This window comes from Nannobrachium achirus (assembly GCF_963921795.1).
Source record: "Nannobrachium achirus genome assembly, chromosome: 17".
In the NCBI taxonomy this organism is placed as follows: domain Eukaryota; kingdom Metazoa; phylum Chordata; class Actinopteri; order Myctophiformes; family Myctophidae; genus Nannobrachium; species Nannobrachium achirus.
This window is the reverse complement of record NC_137824.1, coordinates 18029398-18044391: the sequence shown is the minus strand read 5'-3', so window position 1 is coordinate 18044391 and position 14994 is coordinate 18029398. Positions and strand designations below refer to the sequence as shown.

Genomic DNA, 14994 nt, shown 5'->3' with positions numbered 1-14994 from the left:
ATGAACGTATACAGCATAACCCTGGAAGGCCCAGCGCCCTGGGGCTTCAGGCTGCAGGGTGGCAAGGACTTCAGCATGCCCCTCACCGTGTCAAGGGTAAGCACACCTTCCTGCTTTGTTCTGTACTCCTCTTGTATCTGTGATGTTGATAGGGCTGTCACGATTAGGACATTTTACATGATGATTAATCGTCACTCAAATAATTGCAATTAACGATCTAACGATTGTGTTTTTGTCGTTGACAATTACATTCCTGTTTGGCTTGTATGCTTTGAAGTTGCACATGGCAGATATGACACATAACCTAAATATGCAAAGGAATGACTGACATGTTTGACAACTTTATAATTAAAATAGAACTTTGATAGTGGAAATAGCCGATCTACAAGCTCACAACGCGTCGCATCGCGACGCGTTGTGAGCTTGTAGATCTGCTATTTCCACTGTTTTTGAAAATGTGTACAAATATATATGAACATTTTTCAACATGGAAACGATCATGACGATTATGCCAAAATAACTGTGATTATAGAGAAGAAAGTAGTTTTTTGCCACTCAGTCAGTAGACGTTCCCGCATAACTGGGTATGATGATGATGATGATGTCACGCGCATACCCTCTATAGCCAACGCAAACATCTAAAATGACAGATGCTTTCCTGGGTTTTAATGAATGAACGGGTTTTTATGGATCGAGAAGTCTAGAACACTGGTTCCAAGGGGTCCTTGAGGGGGTTCCATGGGATCTCTAGTTAACATAGCATGTGTGTGTGCACAGTTATATATGTACATTATACTACAGTATGCCCCTCACATTTCTGTGCGTATCTCTCAAACCACCACGCCGATCAGCACCAGATCCCTTGGTGCACACCCCACCGCCTGCAGAGGCGGAAACTCTGTCCCCAAACATCTTTCGTAAGCCGTCGACGACGACAACCCGTTTTGCATTTATTTATTTTAATTATCTCAGACTTAACCACCATCCCTCCAGGGATGGTAAGTCTGGAGCCGCCCCAGTAATTTTAGGCCAGAATTTATGATCCCCCCCAACTCCCACATTTTGGGGGGCGAGTGGTGACGTGATCCGTATGACGTCAATAAAGGAAGCCACTCCGTCCGTGTTAGACCCCCGCCCGTCTAGTTCTTTTCGGGTGGAGGGACCCCCCTCCCTCCCTCCCTCCCTAAAGAATGCGGCAACCAGTTACACTCTAGCCCCCACTGTCACCCCGCCAGAGCACCGTAACTCTGCCTTATGTTTCTATGTATAAAGGGCTTCGATCTATTTTTGAAGCGTCTATTTGCGTTTGCAACACAAGCACAACCACACACACAGCAACGATGACCCAACCTGATCTGGATTCTATCCTCCTTTTGTTATACGTTTGGTCCAGTGATCCTCAAGCTTTTTTGATTTCGAGGTGTCTCAGTTTGATACTCCCCCCTGTCCCCCCCCATTTGATAGCATCCTCTTTTTTCATCCCAATCTGGAAGTAAAATCTTCAGTGTTAATTTAACTCTTGAGAGTGTTCTGTTCGTACACTCTCAGAGTTACAAACTTGTAATGGCCAATGCATACTCTACTTTAAGACAAATTTATTTCGGTTCGGTTCGGGGAGTCACAAAGTCTTGGCGGCACCGAACAGCCGCCGAAGGTTCCCCCGAATGATGTCATTTTGCAGTTTAGACAGAGCCGAACCGAAATAAATTCGGCTCTAAAAGTGGAGTATGCATCGGGCTCTAAGGATCCGTTTTAGACCGTAGAGGGGAGGGGGAAGGGGTAATAAACCTTGACGGTGAATCGGGTTTCTGTTAGTTTTTCCAATTTGCCGTTCGCTCTCGACATTCTTCTCGAGGCATGTCAGCAAGCGGTGGTCCGGTGTGTTTTGTTTTGTTGCCGGGGGTCCGGCGTTCGCTCCGTTGGTATTAGGTGATGCTTGCTTCCCCTCCCTGTAAGGATGTGAGGAGCAGGATGATGATGATGGGTAGGGCTTTGTTTTGTTTATCCGTCCCCTGGAACACGCTGTGCCGTTAATGTGTCCGTTTTAGGTCACTGGATCTCTGCTTTAAATGGATTCTCTCTGATTCTCTTATAAACTGCCGTTGACGTGTAAAGAGGATGAGGAGAGCAACAAGCCATTTCCAGGCCTTATATGTGCAGTGTTTCTTTGCCTTGACACACACACGCGCACGTACACACACGCGCACGTACACACACGCGCACGTACACACAATCATACACACGGTGCTGCTGGCAGACCAGACGTTCTATTATGCAGTCATTTTCCACTGACAGTGTTGTATTGTTACCTTAGAGGCTGAGGTGACCTTTGAACATTATACTGATTTACATAGAATTTACCTGTGTATATCGTCGTTGTCAGGTGGAAACCTTGTATGTCCAAAATTGTTTGTTTTGTATTTATCATTTAAAAAAATGATTTAAACTAGTGAAAACAACCAATGTACAAGCACACAACGCCTCGCACCGCGAGGCGTTGTGCTTGTGCTTGTAGATCTGCTGTTTTCGCTACTTTTGTGCGACGGCCTTGTATGATGAAGCAGGGCTTTGCTTTGCGAAAGAAATTACAAATTTGAAACTTGGAGATACACGGTTTGTGCCCGTGTGTGTGTGTGTGTGTCTGTGTGTGTGTGTTGCCTCTCCAAAACTGTTACTTTTCAAGAAATGGAAAAGAAAACCTGCCTGTGTTCCAATGTTTTTTTTTAAAGAGGTCAGTCTTTAGACGTGAGATGCCTCTGTAAGTTTTGACTTGCGACTTGCAAGAATATCAAACCTGTTTGAATCCGAGTCTCATATGGGTAAAACTAAAAACCGTGTCAAACTATCACCTCATACCTCAACGATTGAGTAACGACTGAATGGCGGGAGCGCGCCTTGACTCGTCAGGATTTTATTACGACTTGACCGTAAAATCAGCAGGTGTAAGGCCAGCTTAACCTGCATCGAGAGCAACAATCATTTCTCTCTCACCTGCCAGTACATGTTCCTTTTACCTGCTCGTTTCACTAGTCTGTCTGGCAGGCATCAGATAGAACAAAACACAATGTTCCCTTTGGACGCACGTCGACAAACACTTTTTCTTCCACCAAAACAAGGCCGGATGGATGGATGCAGAAACGTATTAAGGGAGGCCAAACTTTTTTTTTGGAGCTGTGGAACACAAGCTCCCAATAGACAGGTATGTCCGTGGGTATGTGGCTGGGTGGCTGGCTGGGTGGCTGGGTGGCTGGCCGTGTCCGTAGTCTGGCAATACCTTGAGTGGCCACACACAACACACTAGTTAAAGGAGGGGCGCTGTTTTGTGCAGGCCAGGCACACTCACCACTCACTCATAGGAACAGTTTACAGTTCACACACACACACACACACACACACACACACACACACACACACACACACACACACACACACACACACACACACACACACACACACATAATTTATAGATCTAGAACACATAGAATTTATATATAGAACACTTAGAATTCATAGATCTAAAACACATAGAATCAAAAGCATAGATCTGGAACTGCTCAAATTCACAGCTCCACTTCGAACGAGGTTTGATTTTTTTTTAGGGATAGAGGAGGGCAAGGCTCAGGAATTTACAGCAGTAGCGGTTGGCATTGAATCAAATCACCAGCTTGAACAAAAAAGGCAAAACCTTTCCATTATTGTTTGGGGGGAAAAAAATCTTTTGCCTTTTTAGTGATATACACAAAGAGAGGGACGCCACCTTGAAAGTGGTTGGTCGGTGGGGTTGGTCTTACAATATTCAAACAACACTTTTCTTTTAACTGATTATTATCTATAATATGGTAGTCGTTATTTAGGTGCTTTTCCCCTCTCTTGTAAATTCTAGATACCGATATAAACCTTTCACTCTGCCAGTCTGTTGGTCAGTAGCCATCGTGAAATCGATATTAAAACAAAAGTGGTTAAATAGATTTCCTATATAAATGCATTCACAGCTTGGGATCCCCTGGAACACTAATCAAATTAGTCGACGAATTCCCATATGATTCGACTAAGAAAAAAATGTCTTCTAAACAAGTGGTTCTCAAACTTTTCCGGCCGCGACCGCCAAAATAATCATATTTTAACTGGGGACCCCCCCACCCTTACGAGCACTAAGAGTTGAGAGATTACATTTTGTATAACTCGGTCCTATTGTGAAAATAGCAGATCTACATGCTCACAACGCCTCGCATTGCGAGGCGTTGTGAGCATGTAGATCGTCTATTTTCACAATTTCTAAAAAGTCCTTAAATTGTCACTTTAAAAATGTGCAGATACCCTCTTATCTATACACTTAAGCTTTATGTTGGTTTGTTTACTATCGAGTGAGAAAACAATGTTGCACATTAAGTTAATCATCTGGGGACCCCCCAAAATAATTTGGGGCACAGGTTGAGAACCATTGTTCTAGTCAAGGACAGCAACCCTATGAATCATTTTGGGTTTTGTGCGTGCCTGTGACATGCAACCCCGTGCGGTGACATATCTCTCCTTAATCACCAGCCGGTGCAGACCTAAGCCAGTTTGCTCACAATTCAGGTACATTACATCGTCTTGATTACTTTCCTTCCTGTCATAGAAACATGACTCACATGTTCTCTTGAACTGTGCGACTGCGAAGCCCTTTTCCGCTTCCCTGTTTGTCTCACTCACTATGCCGTCATCATATAGCGTTCAGGAGCTGTCTAGTAGCCTGAGGGAGAGGGTGGATACGGGTGGTTCAATGATGTCATAAGAAGAAGACAAACAAGTGATTTGTGGGCTAATATATACCTAGTGTTTTCCGGACCAGTAGCGCCTCTCTCTGGCTTCGGGGCATGATGGGAGCCGTAAACGTGTGACTCAGGATTGTTGCTTGAGGTTTTTTTCTCCCTGCCGTTCCCGTGTTGTCTGCTCCAGGGCGGCCGTAGCTGAGAGGTTAAAAATGGGCCTTTATGTTGGTTTGTTTACCGTTGAGTGAGAAAAACAATGTTGCACATTAAGATAATCCTCTGGGGACCCCCCAAAATAATTTGGGGACCCCCTGGGGGTCCCGACCGAAAGATTGAGAACCACTGTCTTAGAGAGGCAGGTCTGACTGGTAATCAAAAGGTCACCCGTTCAACCCCCGGCCCGGTCTATTTGTCGAAAGTGTGCCTGAGCAAAGACAGACTAACTGCTTCCCCACGCCCTGGAGCGCTCGTTGTGGCCGTCTGAGCAAGCCAGACATCAGCTGGGTGAGGTGGGACTTAAAGGAGTAGTTCACCCTCAAAAGGACTTTTCTTCTATTGATTACTCACACCATGGAGACTTGAGTTCAACAATATTTTGTTGTTTTTGTTGCAGTCCTAAGACAAAAATTTGATTGCAAGAAATGTACCCCCATTGATTCCGGATGGGGACCCGAATGGATTTGGGCCCCCATCTGGAATCCTGATGGGGGTAAATTTACTATAATCAAAATTTAGGAATGCAAAAAAATAAAAATAAATAAATAAACGTATTAAAGTCAAGTCTCCATGGTGTGAGTAATCATTTGAAGAAACGTCATTTAGGGTGAACTACTCCTTTAACAGAGGTATCCCTCTGCCTGTCAGCTGTGCCTCTCCCCCGTCTGTCGACACTGCTCTGGCCTGTCATGAAGGAATCGAGTGAATCCCGCAGGAATACTGCTGGATTGAAACGAGCCTTCCCGGGGATGTAAAGTTCAAAGATATTCTGTGCTCCCTCACTGCTGGTAAGACTGCTGCAAGGTACGGACAGGCGGCGGAGGGAGGGGGGTGACGGCGGAGAGTTGGGGGGGCTTACAGCACGTCGGTTTCGTGGGTGGTCTTAAGCCGTCAGATAAGCATCTCTCCCCCCCCCCCCCCCCCCCCCCCCTCCTCAGACGAGTCACTTTAAAGGGATTACGCAATAAAGAACCCCGGCGAGGACTTGACGGGACAAAAGGCTCCGTTTTTGAAACGCTGGGAGGCAAAGCCGACAACGCCTCCTGTGATCAATGTGTCTTTAGCGTTTGATTTGTGGTGGATGAGGGAACGTTTGAGATGGGATGATTTGAAAAGGGGAGGATTACGGTTTTATGTGTGGGGGCTTTGGGCCTCCGATTTCTTCGAAACGCTTCAATAAGTTGTATATCAGAGCGTTTATCCTGCAGATGTTCTTCTGTTATTGATTTAGAAAAAAGAGTGTGTGGATTGTTTTAGTAATAATGAAATAAAAGAAATACAGTAAACCAAACGGCACACACTGCTCTGCTGGCTCCAGATGCGAGTGCTAACTACTGTATGTGATGGACGTCCATTGTCCATAAGCTTTCCGCCTGGCTCTTCTTGTGTCTTGTTCTCCCGAGTGCAGCGAGGGAGGATGTTGGCCCTCGTGTTCCTTCTGTGAACACATTTTCCTTCCTCCCTGCTCCGCTCTGCTGTGCGAACCGGGAGAGGAGACCAGAGAGCGCAGCTTTCTCTGCATTCCAGGGATTCTTCTCATATCCATCTTTGGGGTGCCAACAGACTGGCCCATTGTCTCATGTCATCGCCGCCGGGGCAAGGAAAACTTGTATGTCCAAACAAAACCATTGACTTTTCAGGAAATGAGGAGGAGGAGGAGGTGGTTTGTTCCAATCAGCTCCATAAGCTCTGTAACTTGTAGATCTGCTGTTTTTGCCACTTTCGCATGACACTTGCACATGACCAAGTATCAAATCATTGCTGTTGTTGGTCAGAAACGCTCAGTCTTATCTCCCTGTTTTATCTTTTTGTAATTTTTTCCCAGTAAATTAATAATGCCCTATTTGATCATATTACTAGTGTCACGCAAAAGCATCAAAAGATCTGCAATGCGGTGCGTTTTGAACTCGCAGACTCACTTTTGCCCACGGTTTGAATTTGAATCCTGAAATGAAAGAGTTTTGATCATATAAGGTTTCCACCTGACAGACAGGATATACAGGGCACTATTTGAAACGCCACTAGAGGATATATAAGCTTCTCCAGTTGCAGCCACTCGTTGACTCATTGACTAATGAAAAACAAAGAAGGTGAAATTATCACGGAGATATGAGGTATCCAGTCGACACTGAACGAGACGTGCCTGGACAGACATCCAATATGTCCAGCGACACTTCATTTCCTCTGTCAGCTGACCTTCCTCCAGCGTCAGAGGGAATACTTTCCCAGTGAAATCAGTGCAGTTGCGACCCTCTCTCTATTAAGACCAGCTTGGGGGGAGCATAACCCCACATATCCCTCCCTGGCGGATAAGCGTGTCTAGCTATCTATCCATCTGTCCGTCCCTCTCTCTCCTCTCAGCAGATCTGCTGGCGTTGTGGTGGTATAAACATGGCGATAGATAGCGCTGCTCCCAGGCCCTCGGGGGAGCCATCTGCTTCCTATCAACAAACACATGCCGCCCGCCGCTCGGCCGGACTCGCAACGTTAACGTGCTGGAGGAAATTACACATGAAGTCACGTTAATAAGCGTGGTGGTGGTGGTGCCGGGCTCTGTGAACGTCTCTCTCCGGTGCCACAGCTGGATGAGGCCCGCAGTCCTTTGCTGTGGCTGCGGCTGACCTTTTTAACTAGACTGCCTGTTGATTGCACACATACGCACACACACACGCGCGCGCGCGCGCGCACACACACACACACACACATGCGCGCACACGCCTGAGCGCACACAATAGACACGCACACATTTCATATTACTATACTAGTGAGACAAACAGGGACGTGCAGAGAATGTTAGAGAGGCAGGGGCTGAAACTTCTAAAAAGGGCACTTTTGTTGAAAATATTGAAAATAGCTGACCTCCAAGCTCACAGCGTTGTGAGCTTGGAGGTCGGCTATCTTCGGCACTTGATACCACACTGAACTAAGCACAATCAAATCAATAATGGAGATGTTGCATAACTGCATGGATTTCTACATAGAGAGGGCAATTCTTTCAACATAAGATGCTGTATTCAAGTTCAGGAGAGTTTGGACAAGGCAATTCTCTTGAATGCTGCCTTCATGTATGACATGGGAAGAGGGCATTTCCATTTCTTTCACCATAGTAAAAAGTAAACTGTATATCATGGTCTGGAGAGGGCACTTTTTACAGACTGGTAAAAGAGCAGGGGCTCAAGCCCCCTTTGAAGTCTATGTGTGAACGTGCCTCGAGACAAACGTTTCGGGACAACAGCAATTACATTTTGCCGTTTTACCCTAACCCCCGAAGCCGAGAGTATAGCCGATATACAAGCTCACAATGTGTCGCTGGCTGTGTCGCGTTGAGAGCTTGCAGATGATCGTCTATTTGCTGTCCGTGAGACCAACGTGCAACTGGAAGTATAAATGAGGCAAATTGTCCTCACAATGTGTTTCTCAAATTCTTCTATAGACCTACTTGCATTGGGCCTTCGCAAGTATAGTTAAAAGTGAACACACACACACTCTCTCTCTCAACTCAACAGTAACGGTAGACTTGTTAGGGGGGAGCGGGTGAATTAATAATTCAAGGCCACCTGATAGATAATCCCACAGAGGGAGCTTGTGTGCCATGGCTGTTCTTTTTTAAAGCTGTGAATGCCTCCTGTTTGTTGTTGCTGGCCCGGCGGCTGCAGCAGCGCTGTCTGTCTTTGAGGTGAGTTAGTGCTACTGTTAGGGCAGTAGTAAGGGGATTTTATAAGATATTTGACCAATCTGCGAAGTAAATCGTTACCAAGAAATTTCTTCACCAATGTGTTTCTAAAGGTGTGTAATAATATGTACTAAAAGGTTGAAATTCAACTCCTGGGGGAAACCTCATAAAAAACTGATTTAAGTAGCATGTGAGGGGTCAAACTAGGGGTTTTTCATGATGCTGAATCCATTGCAAGCATTTGTTTTGCACGGAAAACATTCCTTGGGCTAAAATCGGACCCACAAAACGATGGTTTAGTGATGAATCGTCACTTTTCACTGTTTTGTGGGGGCCATTTATCGCCCATGGAATGTTTTTCGTGCAAAACAAATGCTTGCAATGGATTCAGCATCATGAAAAACCCCTAGATTGACCCCTCACATGTTACTTAAAGCAGATTTATTTTTTGTAGTTTTTTCCTGTATAGTAAAGTTAATGGGACACAAACACAAATCAGTTTTTTTATGAGGTTTCCCCCGGGAGTTGAATTTCAACCTTTTAGTACATATTATTACACACCTTTAGAAACACATTGGTGAAGAAATTTCTTCGTAACGATTTACTTCGCAGGTTTTCTTATGTTCCCCTTACTACAGTTCTTCCCAGCCAGGCCATTTAGCGGCCGGTTCGGAACCCCGACCGCGGCTGCATGCTACAGGTTTGGCTTTCCATTTCTCGGAGGGATATTTCTGGCCTCGCATCAGCTGTGCAGTTGAGACTGATGTAAGGTCAAGCTTGTCTCTCAGCAAGCCTCCAAATAGCCGCGGAAAGAATAAAAAAAAGTTGTCCGTTTAGCGGGGAGTTAAACGCCCGGCGATGAACTCTGTTGTGATTGGTCTGGTCTAGTTTGTTGGTCTAGCAGTAGACCAATAAGAGTAGGGCTGTCACGATATGACATTTTACATGACGATTAATTGTCACTCAAATAATTGGCGATTAACGATTTAATTGTGTTTTTGTCATTGACAATTACATTTCTGTTTGGCTTTTAGGCTTTGAAGTTGCACATGGCAGATATGACACAAAACCTAAATACACAAAGAAATTAATTACATATTTGACAACTTACCACTTAAAAAATAACATTGACAGTGGAAATAGCCGATCGACAAGCTCACGACGTGTCGCGATGCGACGCGTTGTGAGCTTGTAGATCTGCTATTTCCACTATTTCTGAAATTTTTCAACATTCACGATTATGACGATTATGACAAAATAATTGCGATAATGTCAAATAATCACGATTAGACGATTATGTAATAATTGTGACAGCCCTAAATAAGAGTCTAGTAGAGTCTTGAACCCAGAACAGCCTGTGGGCTGGGGGACCACTGGTGGTCAGTGAGGATATTGCAAGTGGGCCCCCAAATAATTGGCAAAACGCTAAGAAAGAATCATAATAAAAATGTGTTGTGTAATTAATTATACTACAGTAGTTCCATTGATCCAAGCCAGAAAACACAATCGATTGATAGATTGATTAATCGTTTACAATAAACAGGTTCTGAAAATGCACTGGGACCAACCTGTCTGACCACCTGGCTAACGGCTAACAAAAATTCACGATACAAAAAAAGATATACAAGCTCGCAGCGCGGCATTCTTTTTTTTTTGCAAATCTTTGAATATATCTTTTCAATTATTATTTTCAATTATCTCAATTATTTGATTCTGGGGGGTCGCTGAAAACGTAATATGGGGTCGGCGGCCCTACATATAATTCTAGGGTCCCTTGACGTTAAAAACTTTGAGCACCACAGATAAAGAAACATAGCATTTAAAAAATTCGGATTTAGAAGACATTTTGAGGTATTTTGAGGTATTTCTCAGGTATTAAGTAGGCAGATGGGCAGGCCAACGCTTCAAAGATTCTTTCAAGTGGGCCCTTATCTTTTATCAAGTGGTCAAGAACAAACACAAGCCTGACAGGGAGCCTGCCAGCAGGCCTACCTGTAGTCTAGGGTCAACCCAGGGAAGCACTTGGAAGATGTGAATCTGAAACCCTGCCGTTGGAAAAGGTTGGCGAGTGCTTTGAAATACTATAGCACACAAAAATATCTCTCTCCCTCTCTCCCTGTCTCTGTCTCTCTCCCTCTCTCTCCCTGTCTCTGTCTCTCCCTCTGAGACAGTGGGGGAAAGTATCCAAGTACATTTACTCAAGTAGCACTTAAGCTGTTAGGGACTTTTAACTTACTTGAGTATTTCCATTTTTTCTGTATTTTATACTTCAACTGCGCTACATCTCAGTGACTGATATCATACCACCACAATTATTTGACGCATAGTTACATGTCGCTTTACAGGTAGAGATTATTAATACCAAACATACTGTACATTAGATTAAACACTTACAGTAAGCCTCAAGTTATTTATTCTAAATACGTAAAGTAAGTTATACTCAAAAACAGACGACCTACAAGTTCTCATGTGAGCTCTGCTATTTAAAAAAGTTAGTTAAATTATGAAGGATTTTAGCACTTTAACTCATGTCAAATTTTAAATATCCTGAGTATTTTTAACAACAGAAATCTGAGTCTGCTGCTGTGCTGCGCTGCACTTGCTCCGGAAATTAGACAACGACCGCTTAGATTTTTTTTCCCGACTAAACCCCTCAATTATGGCGAGCATCAATCAGATAAAAATGATGTCGCGCCATAAAAGCTGTCCACAGATGTTGTCCGACGGAGTGATCTGCGGCGATAATTCACTCTCCCGAACCGCTCACGGTTTCACACAGTGATGTACGAGGCAGATGTTGCTAGTTTGTTAGCTCGCAACAAAGACGGATGGCACGTATTTAAAAAGTCATTTTTATAGTTTTTTTTTTGGGGGGGGGGGGGGGGGGGGGGGCTCTGTGTCGTGCTGCGTTGTCGCATGTTTTCCAATGTCCTTCGGCCGTATTGACTAACTGTGGGTTGGGAGAGGGGAGGAGTGGGGGTGTTAGGTTTCTGGTGTCCCCCCCTCCCCCCAAAGGTCTGAGCACAGCAACATTACTGCTGCCTTCTCAAGTGAGCGAACAGCTGCTCCTCTGAACCTGAGCCAACAGCACAGGTGTCTGTGTCCATCACGCACGTACGCAAGCACGTACGCACACACCAGGCAGGTGCACACATAGACATCAAAGGGGGCTTTAAAAAGTGCCCTCTCCAGACCATGAATGCAGTTTTTACTGTGGTAAAAACTGCAAATGACCTCTTTCCATGTCATACCCAAAGGCAGCGTTCAAGAGAATTGCCTTGTTCAAACTCTCCTGAACTTGAATGCAGAATCTTATGTGGAAAGAATTCCGCACCACATCTCCAGTATTGCATTTTTTATGCTTAGTTTAGTGTGTTATGAAGTACCAAAACTACTCGCGCTGCGACGCGTTGTGAGCTTGGAGGTCAGCTATTTTCAATATTTTCACCAAAAGGCCCTTTTAGACATTTCAGCCCCTGCCTCTATAACATTCTCTGCACGTCCCTGACACACACACACACACACACACACACACACACACACACACACACACACACACACTCTCGTGCACACATCGTGCACATATCGTGCACATATACTCGTGAGGACATCGACGTTTTAGAACTGCAGTTTTTACCTTGTCTGTTGTTGCCGTTTCGGTTTTCAACGCCCAAGCCTAAAGCCTAAAACCGAGAATAGGCTATAGCCCGATCTACGACCTTATAAATCGTCTATTTTCAGCGCACGCCACCGGCGCGTTACTATATTTGTAAATCGTGAAAAACTCCAACCCCCACCTCAGCCTCTGAATGTCTTCATTCTAACCCCAACCTGTTAGCCTAACTCCCCTTAGCTTAAGCTTTTAAAAAAAATCAAACCTCGGTTCGAAGTGGAGCGGTGAATCTGAGCGTGCGTGCGCGCGTGCGTGCGTGCGTGCGTGCGTGTGTGTGTGTGTGTGTCTGTGTGAGTGAGTGGTGAGTGTGCCTGGCCTGCACAAAACAGCACCCCTCCTTTAACTAGTGTGTTGTGTGTGGCCACTCAAGGTATTGCCAGGCTACGGACACGGCCAGCCACCCAGCCACCCACCCACCCACCCAGGGACATACCCACGGACATACCTGTCTATTGGGAGCGGTTGGGAGCGCTTTCACCGCTCCAAAAAACATTTCTCTTTGTGAGCACCAGGAAACGTCACAACATCTATTTCTCTATTTTAAAAACGATTTAAAATAGTGAAAACAGCAGATCTACAAGTGCACAACGGCTCGCACACTTGTAGATCGGCTATTTTCACTACTTTTGTACAACACGAGATGATGGAGAAGCGGGGCTTTAATTTACGAACACACTATTTTGAAACTTGTAGATACAAGGTTTCCGCCCGACAGTAGAGTCTCTCGATTACAGACTTCTGCATTGCTGCAAAAAAGAGCGACAGAACTTTTCCCTGACGATGGCTAGCCAGATTGGCCCGACAGTGACGAAATCCTACTATAATTGTTTGAACCTTTGGCCCTCACAGGTGTAGTAATCCACACACACACTACTCTGGGGGAAGGGGAAGGGGGGGGGGGGGGGGGGGGGGGGGGCGACAACCACACACACACACACACACACACACACACGTACATCCAATTCCTCAACCTTTTCTCTTGATCTCACCGGGGCGTATCATTAGTGGAATCACACTGGCATCCTGGAAGGAATGCTCTTTTCTCCCTGTCACGCTCTTGACTCGTGCGTGTGTGTGTGTGTGTGTGTGTGTGTGTGTGTGTGTGTGTGTGTGTGTGTGTGTGTGTGTGTGTGTGTGTGTGTGTGTGTGTGTGTGTGTGTGTGTGTGTGTGTGTGTGTGTGTGTGTGTGTGTGTGTGTGTGTGTGTGTGTGTGTGTGTGTGTGTGTGTGTGTGTGTGTGTGTGTGTGTGTGCGCGTGTGCGCGTGTGCGTGCGTGCGCACTCGCGTGCGTGTGTGGACAAACTACTCAACACGCAGTACTTGAGTCACGTTTTCCCCGAAACATTCAAAGGACTTTCCAGAGATTTTCAACAAATCTCAATAATGAGTGAAAATAGCAGATATAGAAGCTCACAACCTCACGGCACATTGTGACCTTGTAGATCTTTTCCTCACTTCCCAAGTCCCGCGTTAGGGTGCGTTTGGATATGTACACTGGAAGCACAATGAGCGCACTTTTTACAGTAGCCTGCCCTGCTGTTGCTCAGACTAATTCACACACTGCGTGCACCAGGGGGTGGGAATAAGTTGGGCTGGAACCCAGGCTACTTTTACCGTACTAATACCCAGTACGTGAGTGCGCTCTCACCTCCCACTGTAAAAAATCCACACACGTTTTCCGCAGTAGCTTACTGCAGTTCTTGGTATCCTTGAAGAATCTCAGCAACACTTGAGCGACTTCATATTTGTCCGTGACCAGACAGACAGTTGCACCCCTGCGTATCAGGGAGAGTGGATTGACAAGCAAGGGACCCTAGATACCGCCTTCCCAAATACAAAAAAGGTAACTATGTTCCCAAAAGGGGCTACAGATCTACAAGCTCAAACGTGTCTGCTACTTTTGATGCTATTGTGTGACGCTTGTAATATGATCAAGTAGGTTGTTAAATATTCATATTTGGTTTTGGGCTTTTATGCCTTTATTGATAGGACAGTTAGATTGACAGGAAATGGGGAGAGAGATGGGGAGCAACTGGCAGCAAAGGTTGTCGGGTTCGGGATTCGAACCCGCAACGCACTGTCAGGCATCAGAGCCTATGTGGTTTGCGCCTGAACCGCAAGGCCAGCGGGCGCCCCATGATGAGAGGTTTCTGCCCGACAGCAACGCTTTGAAATGTAGTGGAGTCAAAGTCACACACTAAGTATACAAAAATACCAACGCTCATTAAAGCACAGATACAAAAAGCTACTTTGGAACAGTACAGTACTAAAGTAAACGTACCTCCTTACTGTCCACAAGCGCTGGCAGCAGGCCAGACTCTCTCTCTCTCTCTCTCTCTCTCTCTCTCTCTCTCTCTCTCTCTCTCTCTCTCTCTCTCGGTGTGACACACGCAGCGTCTGGAGGCCGGAGTTGTTTTTCTGCAGTCCAGGCTGTTTGAAGAGCACTTTGAAGTGCTTGTTCCCCACTGCAGGAACCATGACTCCTTAACCCTCCTAATTGCTTCCAGTGAGTGTGAATCAAAGGCAATTAAAAGTGATGTTTGAACTTGGCTCCAGAACAAATGTGTTTCTTTTTTGTCCGCGGAATGCATGAGCCGATTGCCTTAAAAAGAAACATTTACTTTGCATAGGTCATAGTTTCGGGGCAAGGTTTTGAGGGGGAAAAGGAACAGTGCGTCTTTT

At 45.4% G+C, this 14994-nt stretch overlaps 1 protein-coding gene across 1 annotated transcript in view; it reads left to right on the top strand.

Annotated features, from left to right (window-relative positions):
* Positions 1-14994, top strand: part of pdlim7 (PDZ and LIM domain 7) — a gene marked incomplete at its 5' end in the record, with an annotated part of 78950 nt that continues 63956 nt past the window's right edge. The window contains one exon of the mRNA XM_080745462.1: positions 1-96. Within this exon, the coding sequence (XP_080601588.1) occupies positions 1-96 (96 nt within the window). The remainder of the gene's footprint in view (positions 97-14994) is intronic.